Here is a 24782-nt window from a genome sequence, read left to right on the forward strand (position 1 = left end):
AGTACAAGATCACAGGCAAAAAAAGGGGGAAAAACAGAACTGAGGCCAACGGGCGCCGCGCGTGCTACTTATACACCCGATGACGTCACCCTCGACGGAGGCCTTGGAGGGACCATCGACTCGACGACATCGATGCACGGCGCCCTCTGCCAAAAAAAGTTCTGTAGAGCAGCAAAGCTGGATGGAATACATCTAAGATGAGGAATACGTTGGAGGAACATCCAATCGAAAGAACGTTACCAGTTGGTAAGTGACTTGTTCTTCTCGCTAGTCGCTTTACAATAAAAAGTCGCTAGGTGGGCGTGATTTCTCGCTAAATATAGCGAGAAAGTCACCAAGTTGGCAACACTGGGCAGGCCGCCTTCTGGGTTCTGCAGGCTGGGAGAAGTGGGCCTGCAGAGCCAATCAGCGCGTGCTCTGCAGGGAGGCCCAGCTGCTAAGGTTGCCTAGCAACCAATAAACAAAAACATAGCGGCGCCCATCTTAGAACGCTCGCCGTAAATTGTGGCAAATACAACATTCAAATGTGTTGCAACATGCTTCTTTGCAGTGTTTGTGACGTGCATCCATCAGGTTCTTTTTTTGCTTTTTACACAGTTTTCACAGAAAGGATGGTGCAAAATGCATCATTTCAACTCATTATTGGAGAGAAAACCTTCCCACCTTCTCCTACCCCCTGATTCGTTGCCCCGTTCACTCACACATATTCGAGGGGCAACATCGATGCCCCTCCAATTATAAAATTCACCAGCTGTCACTGGGTCTCTTTTTCTACCACCACTTCTCTCTGCTCTCTCTACCTGTGATTTTACCACCTCATCCTTCAGTCTCCCTCCACCACCTCTTCAGCCTTCATCTCTCCAGCTTCTGCTCCTTCTACTTTTCAGCCTTCTCCAAAGTTGAGCATCCTGCTCATGCAACTCAAACTCAACAACTGGAAATGGTTGCATTTATATCTCTTCTCCCACTGGGTGGGTCTTTCCATGAGGGTCTGCAGCTGTGAGTGATAACAGAGGGGGGCTGGGATTGGTTAGTGCCTCTCAATGCACTTGGGCTGCTTATAGTACAGGGTGTTGATCCATGTCCATGAATGATTGGTCAGCCATTTGCTCCTCTGACAGCCTTTGAGGCTGTCTGTACTGGGTTAAGGGCTGTGCTTTTTCAGCGCGAGCATTACAGTTTGGGGTATGCCGGGGTAAGTAGTTAAATTTTTCATATTCATTGACATTTTTTCACGAGTTGGCCGCATATCGCTTTTTTTTCCACCGTTTAATCTAGTTGCTGGGAAAAATGGGTGTTGGAGCCATGCTTCCCACGTTAGTCTCAAAATTTGAAATGTCGAGGATGGAAAGCAATGGATCTGTGGAACAATTGCACTCCTCGAAGGTTACGCATTCTTTAGAAGACAGCTCCTTTAAAGGGCCAGATAAACCAGAAATGGTGGCACTGTATGTGCTACGCCTGACTTTATATGAAGGGATTCCCACAGAGGGAAAGTCCTTTTCTGTATGGAGGATGTGGGTTGATATTTAAATGCTCTCTGACAGGGAGGGGAAGCACTCTCCATAGTCTTCATAGGAATGGGTTTTGGTGAGGGTCCAAGCTTAGAGGGATGGTCTACCTTGACAGTCCAAGGAGATGGGAAAGGATTGGATCCCTGAGGGTAGCCTGTGTGGTAGCAATAGGACTATTCCCTGCCTTGTGCTGTGAACCAAAGGCTCCTCGCCATACCTCCCCTGGTTCAATATTCACTGGTTCAAGGGTGACAGCTAGCCCCCTCGTTCAATCCCAGGTAATAGCCAGATCCAGGTCGGAGACTTACCACATCTTCCATCTACCAGGGCTACAGAACACCAAGGCATACACTCCGAGCAGAGACAAGACTGCTTGCCAAGAGTGGAAACTGAAGCAGGACCAATGTGGCCTGTGTTTTCCATGCATGCGGCAAGCCCTATGTGGACCTGCTATCCAACTCTCCTGCAAATTCGAAGTACATGAGATTCACCATTGGGTGTTAAATTATGTTGCTTGGCATTTATATAGCGCTCTATATATCATTGGTATGATCTCAAAGCGCTGGTAGGTTGAACGCCCTCAGGAACCGCAATTCAGGTCAGTAGAGAGAGATAGTGTCATAGGGTGCGTGTGTGCACCAGTTATGTGTGCAGCTGATTTAATTGCTGGATGGTAGCTGCATCCTAGCGTTAGGTGTGGTGCTGAAGATATCAGTTGGATGTGTGCAGTCTGGTGGGTGGACACCCAGACTGGGTTCTGGCTACGTTAGGCCTGAAGGATGCTTATGTGGGCAACTAGGCCGGATTGTCATGCGTTTTATTAGGGTGATGAGATGTTCATGGGGTAGTGTTCGTATGTGAACAGCTAGGCTGAATTTATCAGGGGTATAGCTGTGTTCTAGTTGTGTGATGGTGTATATAGTAGAGAGTAAGCGTAGTGGTGTGATATTATATGATGGTTCATCTTTAAAGCGTCCGAGACCAGGCATGTGAACAGGATGGCAGGGGAACTCTGGGACACACAGGCACACAGTGACAGGGGGCTGGGCTTACAGCGATAGGAGGGGGACATAGGTATATACAACAACAGCATGGGGAACGAGAAAGCAGGGTACACAGACAAGTGTGCAGTGGGCACACACAGGCACTAGAGGGTAGGGTAATTCCATCCATTCATTCCTTCCATCCATTCTGTCCGTCCATTCCATCCATCCCAGCCATGCTATCCATCCATCCATTCATTCTGTCCATCCATTCTATGCCTTCCACCCATTCCATTGCTTCCATCCCATCCATTCCCTCCATATTATCCATGCCATCCATTCACTCCACATGCGTCCATCCATTCTATCCATCCATTCCATTCCATCCATCCATCCATACCATCCATCCATTCCACATACATCCATTCTATCCATTTCATCCATTCCACATACACCCATTCTATTCATTCCATCCATCCATCCATTCATTCCATCTATCCATTCCATCCATCCATAATACATTGGGATACATAGCGACATCATGGGAACAGGGGGGGCAGGGTACACAGTGACATATGGGCAGAAAGGGGCATACAGCGACAGAGGGCTGGGCTTACAGCGACAGGGTGGGGTGGCAGAGGGATACATAGTGACATCAAGGAGAACAAGAGGGAAGGTGCACAGCGATGCATGAGCATGGTGGGAAATTTAGTGACATCATGGGGCCTGGGGGGAGGGTAATACAGTGGGATATATAGTGACATCACAGAAACAGGAGGGGAGGATACACAGTGACACACAGGCATATAGTGATAGAGGGCTGGGGTTACAGCGACAGGACGGCAGAGGGATACATAGGGACATCATGGGGAACAGAAGGCAGGGTGCACAGTGACACTGACACAGTGGGGCATGCAATGACATCACGGAGGCTAGCGGGGATGGCAATATAGAGGGATATACGGGTTGGAGGGGGGTAATACAGAGGTATAAATAGTTACATCACGGGAACGGGAGGGCAAGGTGACATTGCAGGGCGAAGTAAGGGTACACCGCAATTTCGTGGGGACGTGTTACAGGCTGGGGGTTTCATGTGGGTAGGATCTAAAGAGATCATTGTTCAGGGATACGGTTGTCTATAGCCCAATCAGTGGGCGTATTCATTGAAGACAAGGTTGGGAGTCCCATTGTTTATTTAGTCATTGGGTTGTTGGAAGTTCAGTTGCATCTTTAAGGTTGATGTTGGCGATATGGAAAGAGCCATGTTTTTAGTAATTTTCAGAAAGTCATATTGTCTTGGGTGTGTCGGGTGTGTGGTGGAAGCGAGTTCCACGGAGTCGAGCCAAAGCTGAGAAAGAGGATCCTCCGATCCTGACGGAGTTAGTGGTTGGGATCACTAAAAGGAGGGGCAGTACTTGATTTTAGGGTGCGGGGTGGGTGGTAAGGTTTTAACTTCTCTTGCAGGTATAGTGGGCCAGTCTGGTGCACTGCACGATGAGTAATGCACAGGGTCTTGAAAGCGGCCTTTGTCCGACTGGGATCCAGGGGAGGGTTCAGAGAGCTGGAGAGGTGAGGTCTTTTGGACACAGAGCGAAGAGCAGTTTAGCAGCAGCGTTTTTCGCTCTTTGGAGTTTATTAAGATGGTATGTCAGGACCCCTAGGTATAGGGAGTTGACATAGTCCAGTCTCGACATTACAATAGACATAAGAGTGGCAAGTCTGTTTGGGAAGGAGAGGTAGGGAAAAATGCGCCTGAGAATTTTGAGTTGGTAGTAACAACATTTAGAAACGTTGTTCATCTGTCGGGAGAGGGCTAGGCCAGAGTCCATAGTGCATCCTAGGTTTTATACTGTGACAGAGGGTGTGGGGGGGTTGGCCCATGGAAGGGGGCCATGGGAGTGGACGAGGTAGAAGCTCAGTGTTGCCGCACACCATGATTTTGGTTTTAGTGGGGTTTAAGAGGAGGTGGTTAAAAGTCATCCAATGATCGATATCTAGGAGGCAGGCTGCGAGGTCAGGCTGGGGGTTAGAGTCAGAGTTGTGGATTTTAAGGATGATTTGGGTATCGTCGGCATAGTTTTAGCACAAGATATTGTGCAGGCGGATGATTCCAGGAAGGGTGGACATATAGAGGTTGAATAGGAGAGCAGATAGACATGCGCCTTGCGGTACTCCATTATTAACCGAGTGAGCAGCTGAGACAAAAGGGGAAAGGAGGGTTATTTGTTTCCTGTTGTTGAGGAAGGAGGCGATCCATTTGAGAGCGGTGCCACGGATTCCAAGGGAGTGGAGACGGTCAAGGAGGATTGAGTGGTTAATCGCAACTATCAAACAATGGTCATACCAAGCGGAACAAAAAATTCAAATGAGTACATGGAGTTTATAACAGACTTCAATGGAAAAAGTGCCCAGAAAGGTACAACCAGATCAAATACTGCCAACGAAAAAACATTTTTTATATTGAATTTTTATATTTATTCACACATGGATAAAATGACATATTAAATTTGTATTTACCCATAATCATATTGGGTTTTTTATTACAAAATAAAATGCATCAATAATAAAGTGCGAACAACAACACTAGAGGAAACCACAAAGGGAATCTGCACCGCATGTACACAAGTGAAATACCAGGCACCCCAGTCGGTTGAAGGGTATCACGCGAGAGGGGGTGACCGGCATTCACAACTGTCATCAGAGGAACCACTATTCCGAAATATATTAGAATTACATTCAATCAATGGAAAAAATTATTACCCTGAATGGAAAAGCTTATACAAATGGTTAAGATCGAATATCCTTCATCACATTCAGTCAATGGAAAAAGAATATCCTATAATATTTTCTTCACAAATTATTAAAATGGGGTGCCATTCGTCAACTGCATTACTGTGGAAACTGCAGATGTTTTGGAGTCAGTCTCACAGTTGTCATTTATATCACAATGTATCACAAAAAGTCGTTTTTGACGGATTAGAGCATCTAGCTGTCTTCCTCAGGACGGCGCACTCCCTTGTTGTTAAGTGCCTCGTAATTCAAGTATACAAAATTCTAAAAACAGCAGTAGCCAGAAGGCAAAGGTGGGTATTGTTAACCCTAGAAAAAACACAGAAAAAAAAGGGATACATTCAATAAGTTAAAAACTGATCTGGGTGAAACAATCATAAGGCACAATCCATAAACGAAGTTCAGAATAACCTCAAGACAAAAAAACGGAAGAAGTAATAAATACCATATTCTCAACCAGGCGAATTGGGACCAACATCGTATATTTCATTGTAACGATATGTCAACCATATAACAGCCAGACCCCCCAATAAGTAAGTCTGTGGAGACAAAAACCAAGAATATCTTGTAAGACTGGGAAACCAATTTCCCTAATGTTAAGCTATGGCGCAATTCAAAAGGACTACTAGTTCTCAGGAATACAGCACAACCTTTAATCTGACAGTAGGTTATATTAACCGACTCAACTAGTGTAGATGATTTGATTTAATGGCCGTGTGCGGAGACAGAATCAGAGGAATAGATTAAGAAGTCAAAATAAATGGTCTTTAAATCTGCCTTTTTCTCCATCCGGTGGCGTCATGCTCTACAGAATTCCAATATTAGCTGTACAGGGGGAAAAGGAAAAAGGCGACAAAAGTTATATAGGTATATAAAGTTGGTCACTAAAGTGAATAAATAGCCACCAAACACATCTATATATATTCATTCTTGGCAACGTGTAAAGCTTGTCACAAGAAAAATTGCCTGCAAGGCAATAAGTTTACAGCCAAAACCGACACTTGTTCCATATTTCCATATTTCACTAAGGCCCAGGTATCTATCAATTGCAGTGAGAATTCTGCGCACTCTTCATATACAGCCGATCACCATTATTATGGTATCGGTATCTTAAACACCTGCAAGGAATACACCTTCTTGTGTTACAACTAAAGTATAAAAGATGCTCACCTTTTTAACCCAGCAATGTGTAATGGAATATTCCCTAGAAAACAAAATCCCAATACGAACATGTACTTTGATGATCATCTATTGGTAAGTAAGTCTCTGCACTGGAAACATGACAAGCTGGGTGGAATCCTGGTAGTCAAATGCTTGAGCAAGCTTGCCGACAAAAACACCCAAGGGGGTTGCGTCCGCCCTTTGATAAAAGTTATGCTGTCCACCCACATGTAGTCTTTACTTGTGCCCTGAAAAGCAGCACATGGCCACAATCAGGGAAAAATAACTGCACCAGTCTCCAGGATTATAACCTCTTGATAAATCCTGGACAAATATTCAGGACTCGCTTGCCCTCTTATCATTCCCCCTCCTCAACCCCACATCTGGCTACCAACAATACCTTGCTTATAAAGGTGAGTTGAAAGTACACATGCCATAGTAATAAATAAATCATTACAGAACTATGTTAAGCAAAAAGTGTACAATTGTGGCATTATTCCCCCATCTTGACTGGGAGACTACAGATACCAGAATGCAATTCTGAAAAATGAAAATAAATGGCTTTTGGGTTTTGAAAACGTATTTTCAAGATGTATAACATGTAATGTGTGAAAAGGTTACCTATTTTATTTGACAAATGCAGGGTTCATATATGATGTGATGTAAATATCACACTCTACCAAAAATAAACGTTTTGGTGAATTAAATATATTGACCTGGAGGAGAGCGTAGATTTAGGCAGCTAACTGGTGCTTTGTGTGTTCTTTCAGAATGAAAATGCCTATTTGCATTTCTTGCATTTCTTAACACAGAAACGTTACGAACATCTCCTCCCAAAAATGTTTTCTCTTAAATAGGCCATCATTTGTAAATCGTCCCCACTTTAATGCGCTGCTTGAAGAAAGAAAGCGGTGAGCAGTCAGAAGGGCCTGCTGCATGGATGGGTCGCTGGGAACAGGTGTTTCTCTCTCTAGAAAGCCACAGGCGGTTGAGAGGCAACACTGTGGCCTCATGGGAGCTTCGTACATGGAAGCTGCACAGCAGTTGAGGCAGACACTGGTGCCTTGTGGGGCTCCTTTGACAGCAGGGAACTGGGCCAGCGCACAGACTGCCCAGGCCTTGGGCCGGCTCTGCACGTAATATGCCATTCCTCCTCCAAATCCTCCCACCTGCATTCTGAGGGTGATGGGAAGAGTGGAGGAGAGATGTAATGCAGCAGGCAAGAAAACAACATGTAAACTATGTGCAGATTAAGCGCTGAGCACCGAAAATGTGGGGTTGACATTTGACAGCATATTTCAGCCAGTCTTCGAATTGAGACTGTCTGCTTATTACGTGCTCTGTCTGCCATCTTGTGGTCCTTTAGTCTAATATCATTTGAATATAGTCTATAACCTTATTTTTTTTTACGGAAAAACTAAAACTTTGTAAGGAATGCCGCCTATTTTCATCACTAAGGACACCTCCAGGGTGCTGTTAATTAACTCCTCCTTAGGCTGTTACATAAAAGGTTTGCTCTAAGCTTCAGCGTACAGTCTTTGCCAGTCCCTTACACGTGAGGCGGTTGGCAAGGCTGTTGCTATGCTGTAGTATATATTGCTGCCTCTCTCGGATTACATCAGAATCAATTTATTCATGGAAAAGTTTTTCAACCAAGGCACCGCACTTTTACGTTTTAGCATGTACCTCCGAATCAGGCCCGGAGTGCGGGGATTGGTGAATTTTAAACACACGTGCCTGCCCAGGTGTGTCCATATTTTTACAACTAAACCCTTGTGCATTTTCATGTGTCCATTTTGATTAACCGAGGTGCACAAGTATTCGCCCCGAGGCCATATTGGGGCCCCCCGCTGTCTTGATTTTGAATCCTGTGTTGTCAGTCGCTGTACACGGCCTTTCGGTGAAGCTGGCCATGTTGTGCATAGTAATCCATTGCGTGGGCATCTACTGACAGTGTTCTTGCTCGTGTGTGTGCATGCGCTCGTCCTGCTCTCTGCTCTGTATTTTATTTGGCGTACTCTGAAGTGCGTGCATCACCTTCGTGTGCTGCAGGGGAATTGTATACGCTAGTATCGATTCAGAATGTAGCTCTTGGGGGTTTCTTGTCAATCACCAGCACGGTTCACTTTCCTTTTGGTGGGGCAAGGGCTTGGGACTGGGTGTGGTGATCTCTCTCTTTTTTTTCCCAACACTGTGACTGGGCGGCCTAGGTCATTTATCACCCCACCAAAAATCTCATCAGGCCCAATAAGACACACTGGCCTTGAAAAATTCAGGATGATATACAGTTGTAAAACACATTTACTCGGTTGTATATAAATAATGTTAAGGCGGCAGCATGGTATTTACCGTAGCTACTTCTTCGTGTGGTTGCTGTTCTTGAAAAACAATGTGATGTCATGTATTCTGCAAGTGACGTGTTTTACTGGCCTAAACAATGTGATGATATTGTGCTGTGGGTTTGTAAACCTTTACAATTCCATATTTTTTACTTCCTTAGGATCCCCATTTGTGAATGCAATCATCCACAAAGGATTTGATGAAAGGCATGCTTATATTGGTGGGATGTTTGGAGCTGGTATTTATTTTGCCGAGAACTCCTCCAAGAGCAACCAGTATGTGTATGGAATAGGTGGAGGCACTGGATGCCCGCTTCACAAGGATAGATCGTGCTACATTTGTCAAAGGTAAGTAGAATGGCTTGTATACGGAAGGTCAGATCAGTTACATTGTATGTACTTCAAGGGTTAACCACCACTTACTGGTTCTGGGGTGCTGATTGAAATTATTTGCCATTTTACTGCAATGGAATTAACAAAAATGGAGCAACTTTAACACGGAAAAATGAATAACTTATGGGTACAAACAAATCTTTGCCCCAAGTAGTACCACCCCTTTCAAGGATAATAACCAATCTGCTTATTTCGCATCATGCCTCTGTGTGGCATCTCGCATGTTCAATTTGATGCTCGACTAAGGGAAAGTATACCACTGATGAAAGTAGGGGCAGGGGGCTTCTGCGAGTGCATTGGCCGCAATACATGACCACTTGGCAGCATCTAGAACTGCTGGCTGCAGAAGTGTTGCCATTTATCTTGGCTATAATAGAGTTCGATTTGAAGTTAATAGTATTAACTTATTGAACCTAACATTCATAATGCAATATTTCCAATTAAATACATTGCTTTAAATAGCATTTCGAGGGGATTGGGTCCTCCGACGTATTCCATATCTATGACAGTAATCACCACAGCGTGCTGCGTTGGAAAATCATCGGCGTCCTGCGTCGATGTCGATACGCCGCCCTCGAGGAGCTCCTCCGATGGCCGACGTCACTGGATGTTATAAGTAGGACGCACAACGCCTGTACCCTCAGTTCTGTTTTTTCCGCAAACGTGTTTGCTTCGGAGATCTCGGCACGCCTCGACTCTTTTTGGAGTTCCTGTCCTTTCTCAGTTCTTCGAACCTGTTCGTATTGTGAAGTCTTTCTTCGTGAAGATGTCTACCTCGTCTTCCCCACCGCGTCCGGGCTTTAAGAAGTGCGGGGACTGTGGATACAAGATGTCAGTAACAGACTCGCACAACGCCTGCCTCTGGTGCCTAGGGGAGGCCCATGACACGGATGACTGTGTCGACTGCCAGTCGCTCACATCCAAAGCCTTGCGGGAGCGCAAGAAGAAGTTATCGGTAGGGTAAGGTGTCCAAGCCACGGAAGTCGAGGTCTGTGGGGCTTTCGACCGACGATTTGAGGGGCGACTCTCCGCGTCGTCGTCCGAATCCAGTGGGTCTCGGTCCCGCCACTCCTGCCTCTTCGAGGCACTCCCGGAAGCGCTGTCATCGGTCGCCTTCCCCGTCCTCATCCGAGGACTCCGCCCATCGGCGGGTCGCTTACCCCACCAAGCATGCGACGCTGGAGGAATGGGCTTCCTTCGGGAAGAAAATGTTGGCGATTCTTGAATCGCAGGGCACTGGTCCGTCCGCGCCTCTGATTAGGGTCGGTCGTGATCGGTCGAGAGACACCGCTCGCACGCCTTCGGGCTCGGGTGGTCGGCACGATTCACGGGAGAGGTCCCACTCGGAGAAGGGGAATCGTTCTCGTCATGTTCGTTCCAGGTCCCTGTCCTCGACGCACTCAAGACTGTGTGCACCTGTGGTGTCTTCGAGGAAGACGTCAAAGCCGGTGGCAACGAGGTCGTCGACGGACTCTTTCGAGGCCCCGCCTCCGAAGAAGTCGTCAACGCCATCGGCGCCCAGGCTGTCGAGGGACATGCTCGGGGCTCCGGCCTCGAGGACTGTGTCAACACCATCGATGCTGTCGGCACCGCATTTGGCGTTGACGCCGATTCCCTCGACGCCTTTCGAGGCTGTTTCGACGGGGGTTCCCCGGCGCTCGGTGGAACCCCCTAGAAAGGCTCTGGCAAAGGTCAAGCATGGCTTTGTTTCCGCATTCTGTGCCTTCTTACCACCAGCTTGAGTTTATTTCAGAGGTGGATGAGGGCTCTGATGATGGCATGGTTCCGGATACGGTGCCGGACGAGATTCTCTCGGGCCATAGCCAAATTGAGGACCTGCGCCAGTGCCTGCATGATGCCAGGAGGATGGACACCTCTCCGGAGGTGGTTTTTTGTAGGCCTGAGCCTGGCACTCATGCCAACTACTCGTACCGGCGCCTTATGTCCAGGGTCACCGAGTACTTGGGATGGTCTGCTCCCCAGGGGATTTTCTTCAGGATGACCTTACGGATATCCTCGACCAAGGTCCACCAACTGACCCGGTTCTACCTTTCTATATGGCTCTACAGAGGAGGATGGCGGCAGCTTGGACTGCTCCGGAGAGTCTTCTGGCAGTGGGCAAGTCTTTGCCGCAAAAATACTGCCCAGCCAGTAGCGACCCCTGCTACTTGACCAAGCACCCCACTCCGGAGAGTTTGGTGGTGCAGGCGGCTACGGCCCCGGCAAAGCAGGCGTCGTATCCTACCATCCCTCCTGATAGGGACAACAAGCGTTTTGACGGCTGGGCGAAGAAAGTGTTTTCGTCAGGGGGTATGGCGCTTCAGGCGGCCAACTCCGTTTGTGCATTGTCACGTTTCACGCACACTCTGTGGAACTGTGTTTCTTTAGCGGCTGAACATATTCCCGAAGGGGATGAACGGGATGGTTTCCTTGCCATGGTTCAGGATGACAAGGATGCCATGTGTGAGGCCGTTCAGTCGGGTTTGGACATGGCAGATTGCGTCAGCCGGTCCATGGCGGCGAGCACCGTGATACGCAGGTTTGTGTGGTTGCGTAAGTCGGTTTGCTCTGGATGTGTAGGCCTTGCTCCTTAACAAGCCCTTTGACGGGGAACATCTTTTTGGCAGCAAGGCTGACGAGAGCCTTCAGAGGTTGCAGACCTCCAAAGCTGCAGCAAAGTCGTTGGGCGCTGCAGTTCGCCAACCTCCGCCTTTTCGTCCTAGGGGACAGCAATGGAGGGGAGGTTCCTTTCGTTATTACTCATCCTTTGGTAAAGCAAGAGGAGCTGCCAAAGGGGCCACCGTAGGAGTGCCAGAGGTGGAAAACAAGGTACTCGAGGTGCCAAGGCCACTCGGGCTGTTGCCTCTTTGCCCTCAGGCAACGCCACAGCTGCTTCAGCTCAGTCATGAGGCCATGTCCCATGGTTCGCCGGTTGGGGAAAGTCTGGCACAGCATCTTGCAGAGTGGTGCACCATTACCTCCGATGTGTGGGTTCTGGAGATCATAACCCACGGCTACTGTCTTCCTTTCCGGCAGAGGCCTCAAGACAATCCACCGGGGAATCTCTCTTTGAAGAGTCCGGATCCGCTCCTTTCGCAGGAAATTCAATCCCTGCTGTAGAAAGGTGCCATAGAACTGGTGCCTGTAGCGGAGAGGAACAAGGGATGGTATTCCCCTTATTTTTTGATTTCCAAGAAAGACGGGGGTTTGAGACCCATCATGGACTTGCGCGGTTTGAACAAACTCCACAGGAAGGACAAGTTCAAGATGGTTACTCTCTCTCAAGTCCTCCAGGCCCTTCAACTTCAGGACTGGTTGGTATCTCTCGACCTCAAGGACGCATATTTTCATGTGCAGATACATCCAAAGCACAAGAAGTACCTGAGGTTTGCGGTTGGCGACTCGCACTTTCAGTTTCGGGTCCTTCCGTTCGGATTGACCTCTGCCCGAGGGTCTTCACCAAGCTCAGGGTAGTGGTGGCAGCGCACCTCAGGAAAGGGGGGATTCACGTCTACCCCTTCCTGGACGATTGGTTGATCAGGGCGCGCTCTCCCGAGCAAGTCCTGGATCATCTGTCAGTTACCTGCCACTCCCTCCACAAGCTGGGCTTCTCCCTCAACTTAAAGAAGTCCCATTTGACACCAACTCAGAGGCTCCAGTACATTGGAACAGTGCTCGACACATCCCTGGGGCAGTGTTTTCCTCCCCAGGTTGAGGGCTCATCACATTCAGCAGATGGTGCACAAGTTTCAGCTTGCCCAGAGTCTTCCAGCGTTCTAGTTCTTGAGATTGCTCGGCCTCATGGCATCCTGCATTCATCTGGTGCCAGAGGCCAGGTTGCGCATGAGATCTTTGCAATGGGCACTCAAGCTCCAGTGGTCTCAGTCCTCTGGCAGGATGTCGGACCCTGTTCAGGTGCAATCCTCGGTCGCCCAGGACCTTCTGTGGTGGGCCGTCGAAGACAATCTGATGAAGGGGGTTCCATTTTGGCTACCCTGGCCGGAGGTGACGATCATGACGGACGCATCCCTCACGGGATGGGAGCTCATGCCAACGAGTTGACAGTCAGCGGTCGTTGGTCTCCGTCGGAGTCCAGACTCTATATCAATCTGTTGGAGCTGAGGGCTGTCAGGCTAGCCCTGAAGGCTTTTCTGCCGACTGTGCGAGGAAAGAATGTCCTGATCCTGACGGACAACACGGTGGCCATGCACTACCTCAACAAAAAAAGGGGGGGGGCAGGGTCACTTACTCTGTGCAGGGAGGCGATGCAGCTCTGGTGCTGGGCAATCCAGCAGGAAGTTTCGATCTCGGCAGTTCATCTGGCCGGAGACGAAAACGAGACGGCGGATGCTCTGAACAGGCAGAGCGCGATCTCTCACGAGTGGGAGTTGGCTCAGGAGATTCTCCTGGAGAACTTCGCCATTTGGGGGACCCCTCAAGTGGATCTCTTTGCCTCCAGTGTCAACCGGAAGTGCGAGAGGTTCTGCTTGCAGGAATTTCCTCTGAAAGGAGCCTTAGGAGATGCGTTTGTGGTGGAGTGTCATTCCCACTGCTGTACGTGTTTCTTCCAGTCCCCGTCATCCTGCAAGTACTGCAGAGGTTACGGAGGTTCGGTTCCCAGATGATCCTCATTGCTCCAGCGTGGGCCCGGAGGACGTGGTACCCGGACCTTCTCGACTTGTCCATCTGCCCTCCACGTCATCTTCGAGACGATCTGCTCTCACGGGAGGGGGGGGTCAGGTTCTCCATCCAGAGGTCAGATCCCTCAACCTTCACGCTTGGTTTCTGAAAGGTTGAGGTATAGGGATTGGGACCTCCCTGAAGACGTGATGGAGGTGTTGCTCTCGGCCAGACGGCCAGCAACAAAGTCCCTGTGCCGTTGGCGTAAGTTCTGCGACTGGTGCAGGGTTAAGAATGTGGATCCTTTTGCATGTGACATTCCCATGGTTCTGTCTTTTTTGCTTTCTTTGGCCTACAGGGGCTTGCAAGTGGGTACCGTTAAAGGTTACCTAGCGGCGCTGTCCATATTTAAGCGCTCGTCTGAAGAGTGTTCCTATTTTAAAATTCCTTTAATCTCTCAGTTTCTGAAAGAGCTCACTAATGTGTTCCCTCCGTCACCTTTCCAAGTGCCCGGTTGGGATTTAAACCTTGTTCTCAAGTTTTTGATGGGTGCTCCGTTTGAGCCTTTGCATTCATGCCCTTTGAGACTGTTAACTCTTAAAACTGTATTTTTGGTTGTGGTCACTTCTGCTCGCAGAATGAGTGAGTTACAGGCACTTTCAGTTAAGCCACCGTTCACTGTGTTTCATAAGGGCCGAGTGTTGTCCTTAGAGTTCGTCCTTCCTTTCTTCCGAAGGTGGTGTCGGAATTTCATTTAGGCCAGAAGGTTGTTCTTCCGGCGTTTTATCCTCCTCCACATCATGGTAAGGAAGAGGAGAGGCTCCATAGGCTTGATCCTAGGAGAGCGTTAAGCTTTTATATTTCACGCATGTCCCGGGTCAGAGTGGACGATCAACTCTTCATTGGTTACGCTGGAAAGCGTTTGGGACAAGCTGTGACGAAACAGACTTTGTCTCGCTGGATTATTTTGGCTATCTCCGAGTGTTACCGCTTGGCGGGTAAGGACCCACCGTCGGCTAACGGGCCCATTATACCAGGGGTATGGCTGCCTCTACTGCCCTACAGAGGGGTGTTCCTATTCGTAACATCTGTGATGCAGCCAACTGGGCTTCGGTACATACTTTTGTACGTCACTACTCCCTCGATTCCATCCGGGCGCAGAATCTGGCCTTTGACAAGGCGGTCATTTACTCCGCAATTTGATTGGGCATTCTAAATTTCTGTTTTCTAAATTCTTTTCCCACCTCCTTGCATTGGTACTGCTTTTGGGAGTCTGTCATAGATATGGAATACGTCGGAGGACCCAATCCCCTCGAAGAACAAGTTACTCTCTTACCTGGTAACGTTCTTTCGATGGGATGGTCCGACGACGTATTTCATATCGCTCCCTCCCTGCCTTCCCCGCTACCGAATTTCTTATGCGATTGCAGCTTAAGTTTCCGCAAGGCTTTGTGTGTCAGACTGGCAGGAGACTGGTGCCACACGTTCTGGGGAAAAAACTACAACTGAGGCTACGGCGTCGTGCGTCCTACTTATAACATCCAGTGACGTCGGCCGTCGGAGGAGGTCCTCGAGAGCGGCGTATCGACGTCATCGACGCAGGACGCAGACGCCGAAGATTTTCCGAAGCAGCACAGCTGTGGTGATTACTGTCATAGATATGGAATACGTCGTCGGATACCAGGTAAGAGAGTAACTTGTTCTTTTAAATAATTTCACGTGTTCTACAGTTTTTTCCTATACGTTACATTAATTAAAATACAAAAGTAGTGCATTTAGATTGTTCTGTCATCAATCGTTAACCTACTGATAAGTCAGGAGCATTGCATATAGGTTGAAGCGCCAAGGAAAAACAACTTCATGGTACTGTACATTATCCCCAAATGTCATTTCTAAAAACAATTACTTTTAAAATAAGCGTAAGCTGCGATTATGCCTTCAAAACTTAAGAAAATGATGAGCAAGGAGAGCACAACTTGTATAATGCATTCCACTGCCAACCATGTGAAGGCTGAAGGGAATGCAAATCAAGACCAAATTAATCAAAAGATCAAATATAGTAGCTAGGGGCACAAGCCGAGTTTTGTTTTATAGAACGGTTGTGGACGCGTTCAGTTCAATTTAAAGAGAGTTGCCAATCTTGTATCTTTTCATAAGCACAGTATGCATAACCTGAGAAAAGAGAGCAACTGCCTGTGCCATCAACCTTGTGCAGTGAACCATTTGTGAATACATAATTAATTACCAACAAAGGTGATACATTCTATGAAAATAAGCATTTCGCCAATCGAACATTATTAATAATATTCTATATTAAAAAAATAAGAATATTAAGAGCACTGTGTACAAATGTCAAACATGTTCACGCACTCATACACCTACGTCCCGCCCACTTTCTTGCTTCCTGTATGGTCATCCTCGGGGCTAGCATGGTACCGGAACCTTTATCAGCGGAAAAACATGAGCTTCCCCTTTAAAAGTATGCAGCTGCTGCGTGCACACGCCTACTAGTCCCGCCCTCCACTGCTTCACCTCAGTGCCTTTTTCCAAGCGGATGGGAACACACCTTACAGTGAGAGCAGAGACTTTTTTATATACTTTGCAGCTGCTCCCCTGCTTCTTTTTCGGTTTTCAAATTGTTTACCAGCCTCTGGCTCCTTCCTCCCCAGCGCATGTTGGTCACAGGAGGGTTTACCCAATGTACCTCGTGTGACCACGCCTCCCCAGCTTCTTATCCACATGCTCACTGTTTGTAATACCATGGTTTAGACCACCAGTAGGACGCATGCGCAGCCTGCAGTGTGCTGATGCAAAAAAGACCCTAAAGAGCAGGCTTTCACAGTGGCGAGAAATCTTCGGTCGGCCGCCTTCACACCTGCAAGACTTTGTGTGTTTTTTTTTTTAATATAGCATTTTATTTGGTTTTAAGCTTTAAACATACTTTCAATAAACAGCATTCCATCCGTTAGTTGTAACAAATCAATCATTGTAGCCACCTTTGCTGTGGGTGTACAGATCTGACCGCTTCGGAGGGTTGGGGGGGAACACTGAGACCCATTACCCAGTCATCTTAGTCTGTATTACACCTGTGGTTGAACATGCCATGTATCATCCATTCCCTTCCCATTTGTGCCAGATCTTGGCAGCCTTTTCTGGGCAGCCCCGGGTGGTATAAATACGAAGCTCCATAGATGCACATCTATCCACTTCAGCAGCCCACTGTGCCCATTTCGGACAGTCCGGGGCACCCCATTTCCTTGCAACATTGCGCTTGATCAGGGCAGTTGTTGTGGATATAAAAAGTTTCTCTTACCAGCAAAAAAGTTCATCACCCCAGATACCCAGCTGTAGTAGTTTGGGGTGTATCGGTATTCTCACTCCTAGTACCTCGGACAGTTTGGGATAGGATTTCTGCCAGAAGCTCTGGATCTGCGGGCATTCCCAGAGGATATGGATAAATGTACCCTCCCCACTCCCACAGCGTAAACAGTTCGGGCTAGTCACTCTGTTCCAACGAAACAGTGCAGCCCTGGGATAATGTATCCTGTGGAATATCTTGAGTTGTATCAAGCGGAGTCTAGAAGAGATCGCAGTTTCATGTGGATATATCGTGGCTAGTTTCCAGTCCTCAGGATCAATAGGCCCCACATCTCTTTCCCATTTCGCCTTAAGATTAAGCAATTCCGGAGATGCAAAGGCTGTGATTGCTAGGTATAGTGTATATGTGACCCTAGATGTGATGGGTTCTAGGAGAACATTCTGTTAACAGTGGCGAGCATTGTGGTGTGTCTGATGGACAGGGAGATGTTTGTTAGTTGCATGAGTGATCTGCAAAAAGTGGTAGTGCTCCGTGTTTGGTAAATCAAATTTGTGGCTTTGTGGCAGGTTATCATTCCGCAATAGGGATTGTACCCTAGTCACTTTGCCCTCCCAGTTGATGTCTGTGGGCTTCTCTCCATATATGTGTCATGTGCAAGGCCAGTGTTGTGGGGGAGTCCCTACCTAACTTTCTGTAAAAGTTGGCGAGTGGGGTTGTGTCATGTAGTCCAATAAGTTCTTCCTGGATTTGGGGTAGGTCCCGATTCCTGTGTATTACATCACTGACGACTGCCATTTTGGGCACCCAATAGTAGGATTTGATATGTGGCAGTCCAATTCCATCCTCTTAGATTGATCGTTGTAATGTAGTGAGGGCTATTCATGGGTGTTCTCTGCTCCATATAAGATCCCTAAGGAGGTACTCAATCTTATGGAATTCCAAGTCTGGGATCGACAAGCGGGCGTTCTGCATGGCATATAAGAAGCGTGGTAGCGCAAGCATCTTGAAGAGGGCATCTCTGCCCAGTAGAGATAGCGGGAGTATCTTCCAATGTCTGACGTCCAAAGCAAAGCGTTCAGTAATCAGGTGCACATTGTTAGTGAGGTATCTGGAGAGGTCAACTTCGACTCTAACGCCCAAGTAGCAGAGCTGATCCGCTCGACTCTGTATGGACAGTCCGGGGGGATTGCTTGCCCCATTCCCTGGACTGGAAAGAGTATGGTTTTATCTAATTTCACCCTAAGACCGCTGAAGGTCCCATATTCTCTCAGCGTTCATGTGACTATTGAGCAGGAGCGGGACGGGTTACCCAAATATATTATCAGATCGTCTGTATGTAAGGAGGTTTTGTCTTCCCTACCCATTGGCCAACGGAAGCCCACCTACGACTTGTCCTGGCACAACCGTGCGGCCAGGGTTTCTATGACAATTGCAAACTGTAATGGGAGTAGGGGGCACCCTTGGTGCGTACCTTTCCCTAGCGGGAAGCTTCTGGAGGACTAACTGTTGACCCCGACTTCCGCCAACGATACTTCGTACAGCAGTCAGACCCAGTCCAATAAGTTAACCCCGAATCCCATTCTTTCCATAATCGCCCAGATATTGTCTCAGATCACTGAGCCGAACGCCTTCTCAAAATCAATGGCCAACAACGCAAGGGGTTCACTATTGGCAGGGGCCTTTTCCATAATCAGGTGTAGTCTACGGATGTTCATGCGGTTTGATCTGCCCGGCATGAAGCCACACTGGTACGGGTGGATCAAGGACGGGATTACTGCTTGTAGTCTGCTTGCCAGCATTTGGCAAGTATTTTCGTTTCGCCGTTGAGTAATGAGATGGGTCGGTAGGACTGACATAGCACTGGGGAAGACTTTGTGGATTAAGCCAAGCATCAGGAGAAGGTAAGTCCCTTGTTTAAAAACCACCTAAATGGGGAGAATCCTTTCTGGGAGCCTTTCCAGTTGGAGGGGCCGTTCTGGCTCTTCAACCGAATCCAGCCCTGAGGCGAGTTCAGCTACCGGCGGCTGCACTGAGGGGCTTCCGGGCTCTACCGGGTCTGGCGCAGAGGGGCACAAAAACTGTCACCACACTGTTAAGATATGGCATTTATAACACACCTATACACAAGTGTTGTGTGAGGGGCCTTCATGCACTGGTACCGGGCCGAAGTTCGGGGGAAGGGGGTGCCTAAACACAGAAGGAGTCAGGCTCCCGACCATCAGGCCAAAGGATAGCATCCTACTGGAAAGTCTTCCAAGGCCCGCTTTAGCCAGATTTCCTCACAGAGGACATGTACAAGGGACACTGCGCCAAACCCAACCTTCCCGCGCATTCCCGAGGTACGCCAACAACCAAGAAAAATGGCCACCAGCCACACAGCGGCACCGCAGGACCAGAGATTTCTAAGATGTCGTTGGGGATGCTGCTACGCCCAGAAGATCAGAATGCAAGGCTTCTCACTGTATACTCTTTTTACCATTGGACTTGGTTGTGCAGGTGAACAGCGTGCCATCCTCCCCCCTCTCTGGTGCCTTCAGAGTTGCGGCCCTCAGTACCCGTACCAGGCTTATACTCTCCCCTACAGGCCTACACGCCTCACGCCTCAGCGTCATGTAGACCAGTTTACAACACAAAGGCATAGGTGCCACAAGAAACCCTGTAACGCCAGCTCTCTGGTAAGCAGCCCTCGCATCCGGCGTGCAAGGAAAGCTTCTTCAGTAGGTTCCTGCAACTAATGCAGTCTGAGCAGATGGGGTCAGGGGATATTACTGAAAGGGCTCATTAGGGAAGTGATCCCACAACATAATGCAACCCGTGCCAGAACAGACCCAACAGGAGCCTGGAGTGCTAGGGAAAGTTCTGTCTCTGACTACAGCGAGCAAATCAGGGATAGTACTACAGAAGGACTTGGTGGCAGTAAGCCAAAAAAGTCTGTCGGAAGCCACATTCCAATGGGCAGGCCAACAAGAGGTTAGACACCCGCTTCAGACAGGTGGAAGAAGACATCATTCTTCTAGCTGCCAACCCACAATCTCACTCCTCTGTGCTGGCAGCGGCATCGCTATACATGACCTCGACATCCTCGTTGTCCCCCAACATCTGTCTCTCTAAGGAGGACAAGCTGCTGGAAGGGTTTGGCCGGTAGGTCTACCTCAATGCGGGTCTGCATCTAAGGTAGGCAAATGCAGACGCCATCCTCGCCGCCTCTAATCAGAAGCTGTGGCAGGAGATGGTGGATTTCTCTCAGTACCTCCTGGCTGACAGGAAGGCTGCGTTCAAATCTGGCCTGACTGAGGCACAATTGGCGGCGCAAGACATGCTGGAGGCATCCATAGCCCACATCGACATGGCGAGTAGGGGCATTTGCATAGGGGTGGAAAATGCCGAATGTCTTCGATGCATGCGACTAAGTTCACAGTAGACGTTCAGAATTGTAGCAATGACTTCCCCTGTGGGGGGGGGCGGAGCTGTTCCACCCTTCCACGGATGAATAGCGCACTAAAAGGAAGGCTTGCACTAAGCCAGCAAAGTATTTGGTGGTGCTCACAAAGACGGCAGCAAAGCTGTTTGCACAGTCACAGCTCAGAACTGAACAGTGGGCTAGATTCTTCAGTGGTTTCCAAGGATTTCATGACAGGAAGTTCTGTCAGCCAGCTAGGTCCACCAGTCATCACAGGAGAAAGCTGCAAGGTCCAACCACTAAGAGGTTTTTTCTCCATTGTGTCCACAGGCTTGAAACTTTCTATATGCTTTCAACCCCCCCGCACCCACCAAACCCTTCATACAGATTGGCTCTGCAGCACATCTCCGAGAGATTGCGCAACTGTTCAGGGACTTGGCAGTGGAGGCAGTTGTGGCTTCTACTCCAGGGTGTACGCAGTCCCCAAGAAGAATCAGGCTGGCCTGAGGATGGTTCTGGACCTTTCGTCTCTCAACCTTTTTTCTCCCTAGAATGTTTCAAGATGTAACACAGGCCCATATTGCAGAGGCTCTCTGTTAGGGAGATTGTATGTGCTTCTTGGACCTCAAGGATGCCGACCTATGCATGTTCCCACTGCACAGGCAATTCCTTCAATTCACAGTGAGAGGGACACTATTTCCAGTACATGGTGTTACCGTTTGTCCTAAATTTGGCTCCAAGGGTATTCACGAAGTTCATGAACACTGTGACAGTGCTTCCCAGGGTCAAGGCACACCATCTTTACCCTTATCTGGACAACTGGCTCGTCAGTGTCAGCACACCAGAGAGAGCCCAGGAATCTTGTTGGGGACTAGCGGACGACCTACACCTACTTGGATTTTCCATCAATGTGACGAAGGCTCAGCCGGTCGCAGCACAGGTTATTTTATTCCTGGGCGCCAGGTGGGATACAGTGGCTCATCCAGTCTTCCCTACACAGGAGAGTATCCAGGACATATAAAAAGCAGCACTGCACACATACACAAGCAAAAGCCATCTGTGTGGTGGTTTCCACCCCTGCTAGGGTCTCTAGCGTCTTGCATCCTAAGAGTGCCCAACGCCAGACTGAAGGTGGGAATACTCCAGCTTCATCTGGCATCCCGCTGGGACCAGGAAGTGGATCAACAGTCAACCAAACTACACATGCCAGCCTATCTTCAGCAGGACCTTGAATGGGGCTCCTGCTGGTGAATGTACTTGTGGGAGAGCCCTTGTAGCTGCAAAGCCACTCGACAGCTGTCGGCACAGACTCTTGCTTGGGAGGATGTGGGGGTGACGCTAGGCAGCAACTTCATTCCCTTGGAGCTCTAAGTGATAGGTCTTGCGCTGAGAGCATTTTTAACGCAATTACAGGGCATGTGCTGGTAAGAACAGACAGCTTGAAGTCAATATTCTACCTGAACAAGCAGGGCTACACCAGGTCGCCCCTACTTTGCCTACTTTCATTGGAGATGTTGGGGTGGGCAGTAGACCACAGTATGCACCTGCTGGGCGTTCATCTGCCCAGAAACAGCAACTCGGAAGTAGACAGACTGAGCAGGAATAACTAGGAGTGGGCACTGCAGAACCAGCCACAGATCTTCCGGCAGTGGGGCTTCCCGCAGATGTACCATTTTGCATCAGAGGCCAATGCCAAATGCCATCCGTATGCGTCTTGGCAGGGTCAGGCGATAAGCTCCCTACGGGACGCGTTGTAGCTCAGCTGGGAGCATCTGCGTGCATATGCGTTTCCTCCCACGCCCCTACTGCAGAGAGTAGTGCGTACGTTCAGGTCGTCCACCGGCTCCTCTCTGGCCCTCATAGCACCATGGTGGTCAGCAAGGGTGTGGTTTCCGACTTTCTAGATCTGGCAGGACAGGGACCAGTATCTCTGCCTATCGACTAGGTCAGTTTTGTCTCTCAGCAGGAGGGGACAATGGTGGACCCGGACCCAGGGAGGCAAACCCTGGCAGCCTGGCTCCTGACCAATTGAAGCTGCAATACTGCAATCTATCTGAAGCCAATCTCAGGGTTATTCATGCAGCACGCAAAAGCTTGACAAGGTCCCAAAACCATAGCAAATGGACCAGGTTTTGCTTCTGTGATACTAGATGAAAATCGGCTGTCAAGATAGATTGATGCACCCTGAATACGAAGGATAAGTTGAAATTGTTGTGAAACTTAGGGCGGTACCACTTCAGCCTTTGAAGCACTGGATGCTAATATGCATTTGTTTCAATCAATGTCTGAAATAGCCTGGAAATAGTGTTGCACCAACTAAAAAAAGATACTGCCAGCTTGGTAACGTAAAGAATGTAGCAGGTCGTAGCGGTTTGAGATAACCATTAGCCATTGATTCATAATTGTGAGAAGGCTTTTATGGCAGCTAGTGGTGAATTTGGTGATTTTGTGTGTTTACTTTGCCATAATGTGCTGGAGTTGTCTTGGAGAGTATGATGTGTACCAATGGGTGTGGTTTTATATCCACAGGTCTTACGTCTACATTGAAGACGATTCTACTTATCCGTCAAATGGCACTAAAAATATATGCTAGTAGAGTGAGCCACATGTAGGAGATTGATTGCTCCCGATTGGTGGTTTTGGCTTTTATAAAATTGTAGACAGCGCCACTAATAGCTGTTTTTCTATGTTGTTTTTGTTGTTTTTGTTCCTTCATAGGGTTAAGAAAAACCCCACAAGAAAAGAGTGTTTGAATGTACTGTTTTAAAACTGTTTAAACCTGTGCTTTTATAGAACGAAACGTGTCAGGTGTTTTAAGGGTGTTGTATATGAACTAACACATGTCAATGTAATATTGAATTGTTACGAACCACATGGTTGTATACATGAGGAAAAGTCAAATTTGTAGCCTAACTAAGCTCTCCCTTGGCGACAGCTCAATTTTTTGTATTGAAATTATTATATATTGATAGGTATTTCTGTTTTCCAAAGATGCAAAGTTCGTCAGCATGAGTATTTCCCATACATTTGTGCGGCTACTACACAAGCAGAATGCATTAATTAGATAAATATGAGAAAAATGTCACTCTAGTGCGCCAACTCCTTAAATAATTTGATGAAAAAACATTGTTTCCTGAGTCAGATCAAATTTATTTTCTTTTTCACACTTTTTTCAAAATATTCATGTATTTCTTCAATCAAATAAATCAACTTTGTGTTTTCACACTTTTTTCAAAATCTTTCATTAATTTCTCAACACGTGTTTCCCCATTGACAATTACAATGGTTCATCAGGAGAAAAAAAGGGGAATCTTAGTCCAAATGTTTGACTTCTTTCATTGAATTACTTTAAATCAAAATCTTTTTCAAAATCTTTTTCTAAAAAGGCTCTGTTTTATCTGGTCACTTCTGGTAGACTGGGCTTTTATGTGCCATCAATTTCTTTTGACTTAAAATAGTCCTCTCCTTAAATATAATGTGATAGCCTTGATAAGCTGCTTTCCTTTCTTCGGCTGCTTTCGCCATTGTACACATGAGGATTCACCTATCAGGGACATTGAATAAGAAAAGAGTACTCTAGGAGATAGGGACTGTCTTTTTGTACTCTTTAGAAGTATTTATCTTGTTACAGGGCGAGTTGTAGGTTTTAGATAGCTGGGAATTTAGCGGACTGGTACATACTATAGTTTTTTATTGCACTGTGGGGTGTTAGGGAGAGTCGTAGTTTTCAGACTCCATTGTACTGTCTCTTTTTTATGTCTTTTTTAAAGTCTATGTAAAAGTGTTCATAAACTGTTTTACAGCAGTTGGGTGCGTAGCACTCAGATTTTAGATTTTATGAAATGTATGCATATAAAATCTTTTTGATATGATAAAATATTACAATTAATTGTTACATCTATTTTTTGAGTACTTGTTTGAAAAGTGGAGTCCATCTAGCCTTAGGGGGGTGACAACATAGAGACCACAACATTCTTTTGTTTAGAAGCTGTTGCAAGCCTGTATGGGGGACGAATCTTTGGGTCATTTAAAAAATGTTCCCTGTGTCTTTCTTTTGTTAATTGCTGCAAATAGACCCGCCAACATGCACTCTAGATTATGTGCTGCAATTTGTGGCACATCTAGAGCACTCCAGGGTGTAGGTGGATACTTGCCGTACTTACCTAACGGGCATCAGTGTTTACAAGACTAAACCTTCAAGGCGGCCAATCCAGTGGTGAAAAGCTTCCTTAAAGGGTTGTCAAGGCTGTTTTTGCCAGCACA

At 47.6% G+C, this 24782-nt stretch overlaps 1 protein-coding gene across 3 annotated transcripts in view; it reads left to right on the forward strand.

The window, feature by feature from the left end:
• TNKS2 (tankyrase 2) overlaps window positions 1–24782 on the forward strand; it is a 2182082-nt gene that overhangs the window by 1991016 nt on the left and 166284 nt on the right. For all 3 annotated transcript variants that reach the window (XM_069611330.1, XM_069611331.1, XM_069611332.1), the window contains exon 25: window positions 8949–9135. In XM_069611330.1, coding sequence (XP_069467431.1) covers window positions 8949–9135 — 187 coding nt within the window. The remainder of the gene's footprint in view (window positions 1–8948; window positions 9136–24782) is intronic.

The sequence above is a fragment of the Ambystoma mexicanum genome, chromosome 8 (assembly GCF_040938575.1).
Source record: "Ambystoma mexicanum isolate Mex_15411 chromosome 8, UKY_AmexF1_1, whole genome shotgun sequence".
Taxonomy (NCBI): Eukaryota; Metazoa; Chordata; class Amphibia; order Caudata; family Ambystomatidae; genus Ambystoma; species Ambystoma mexicanum.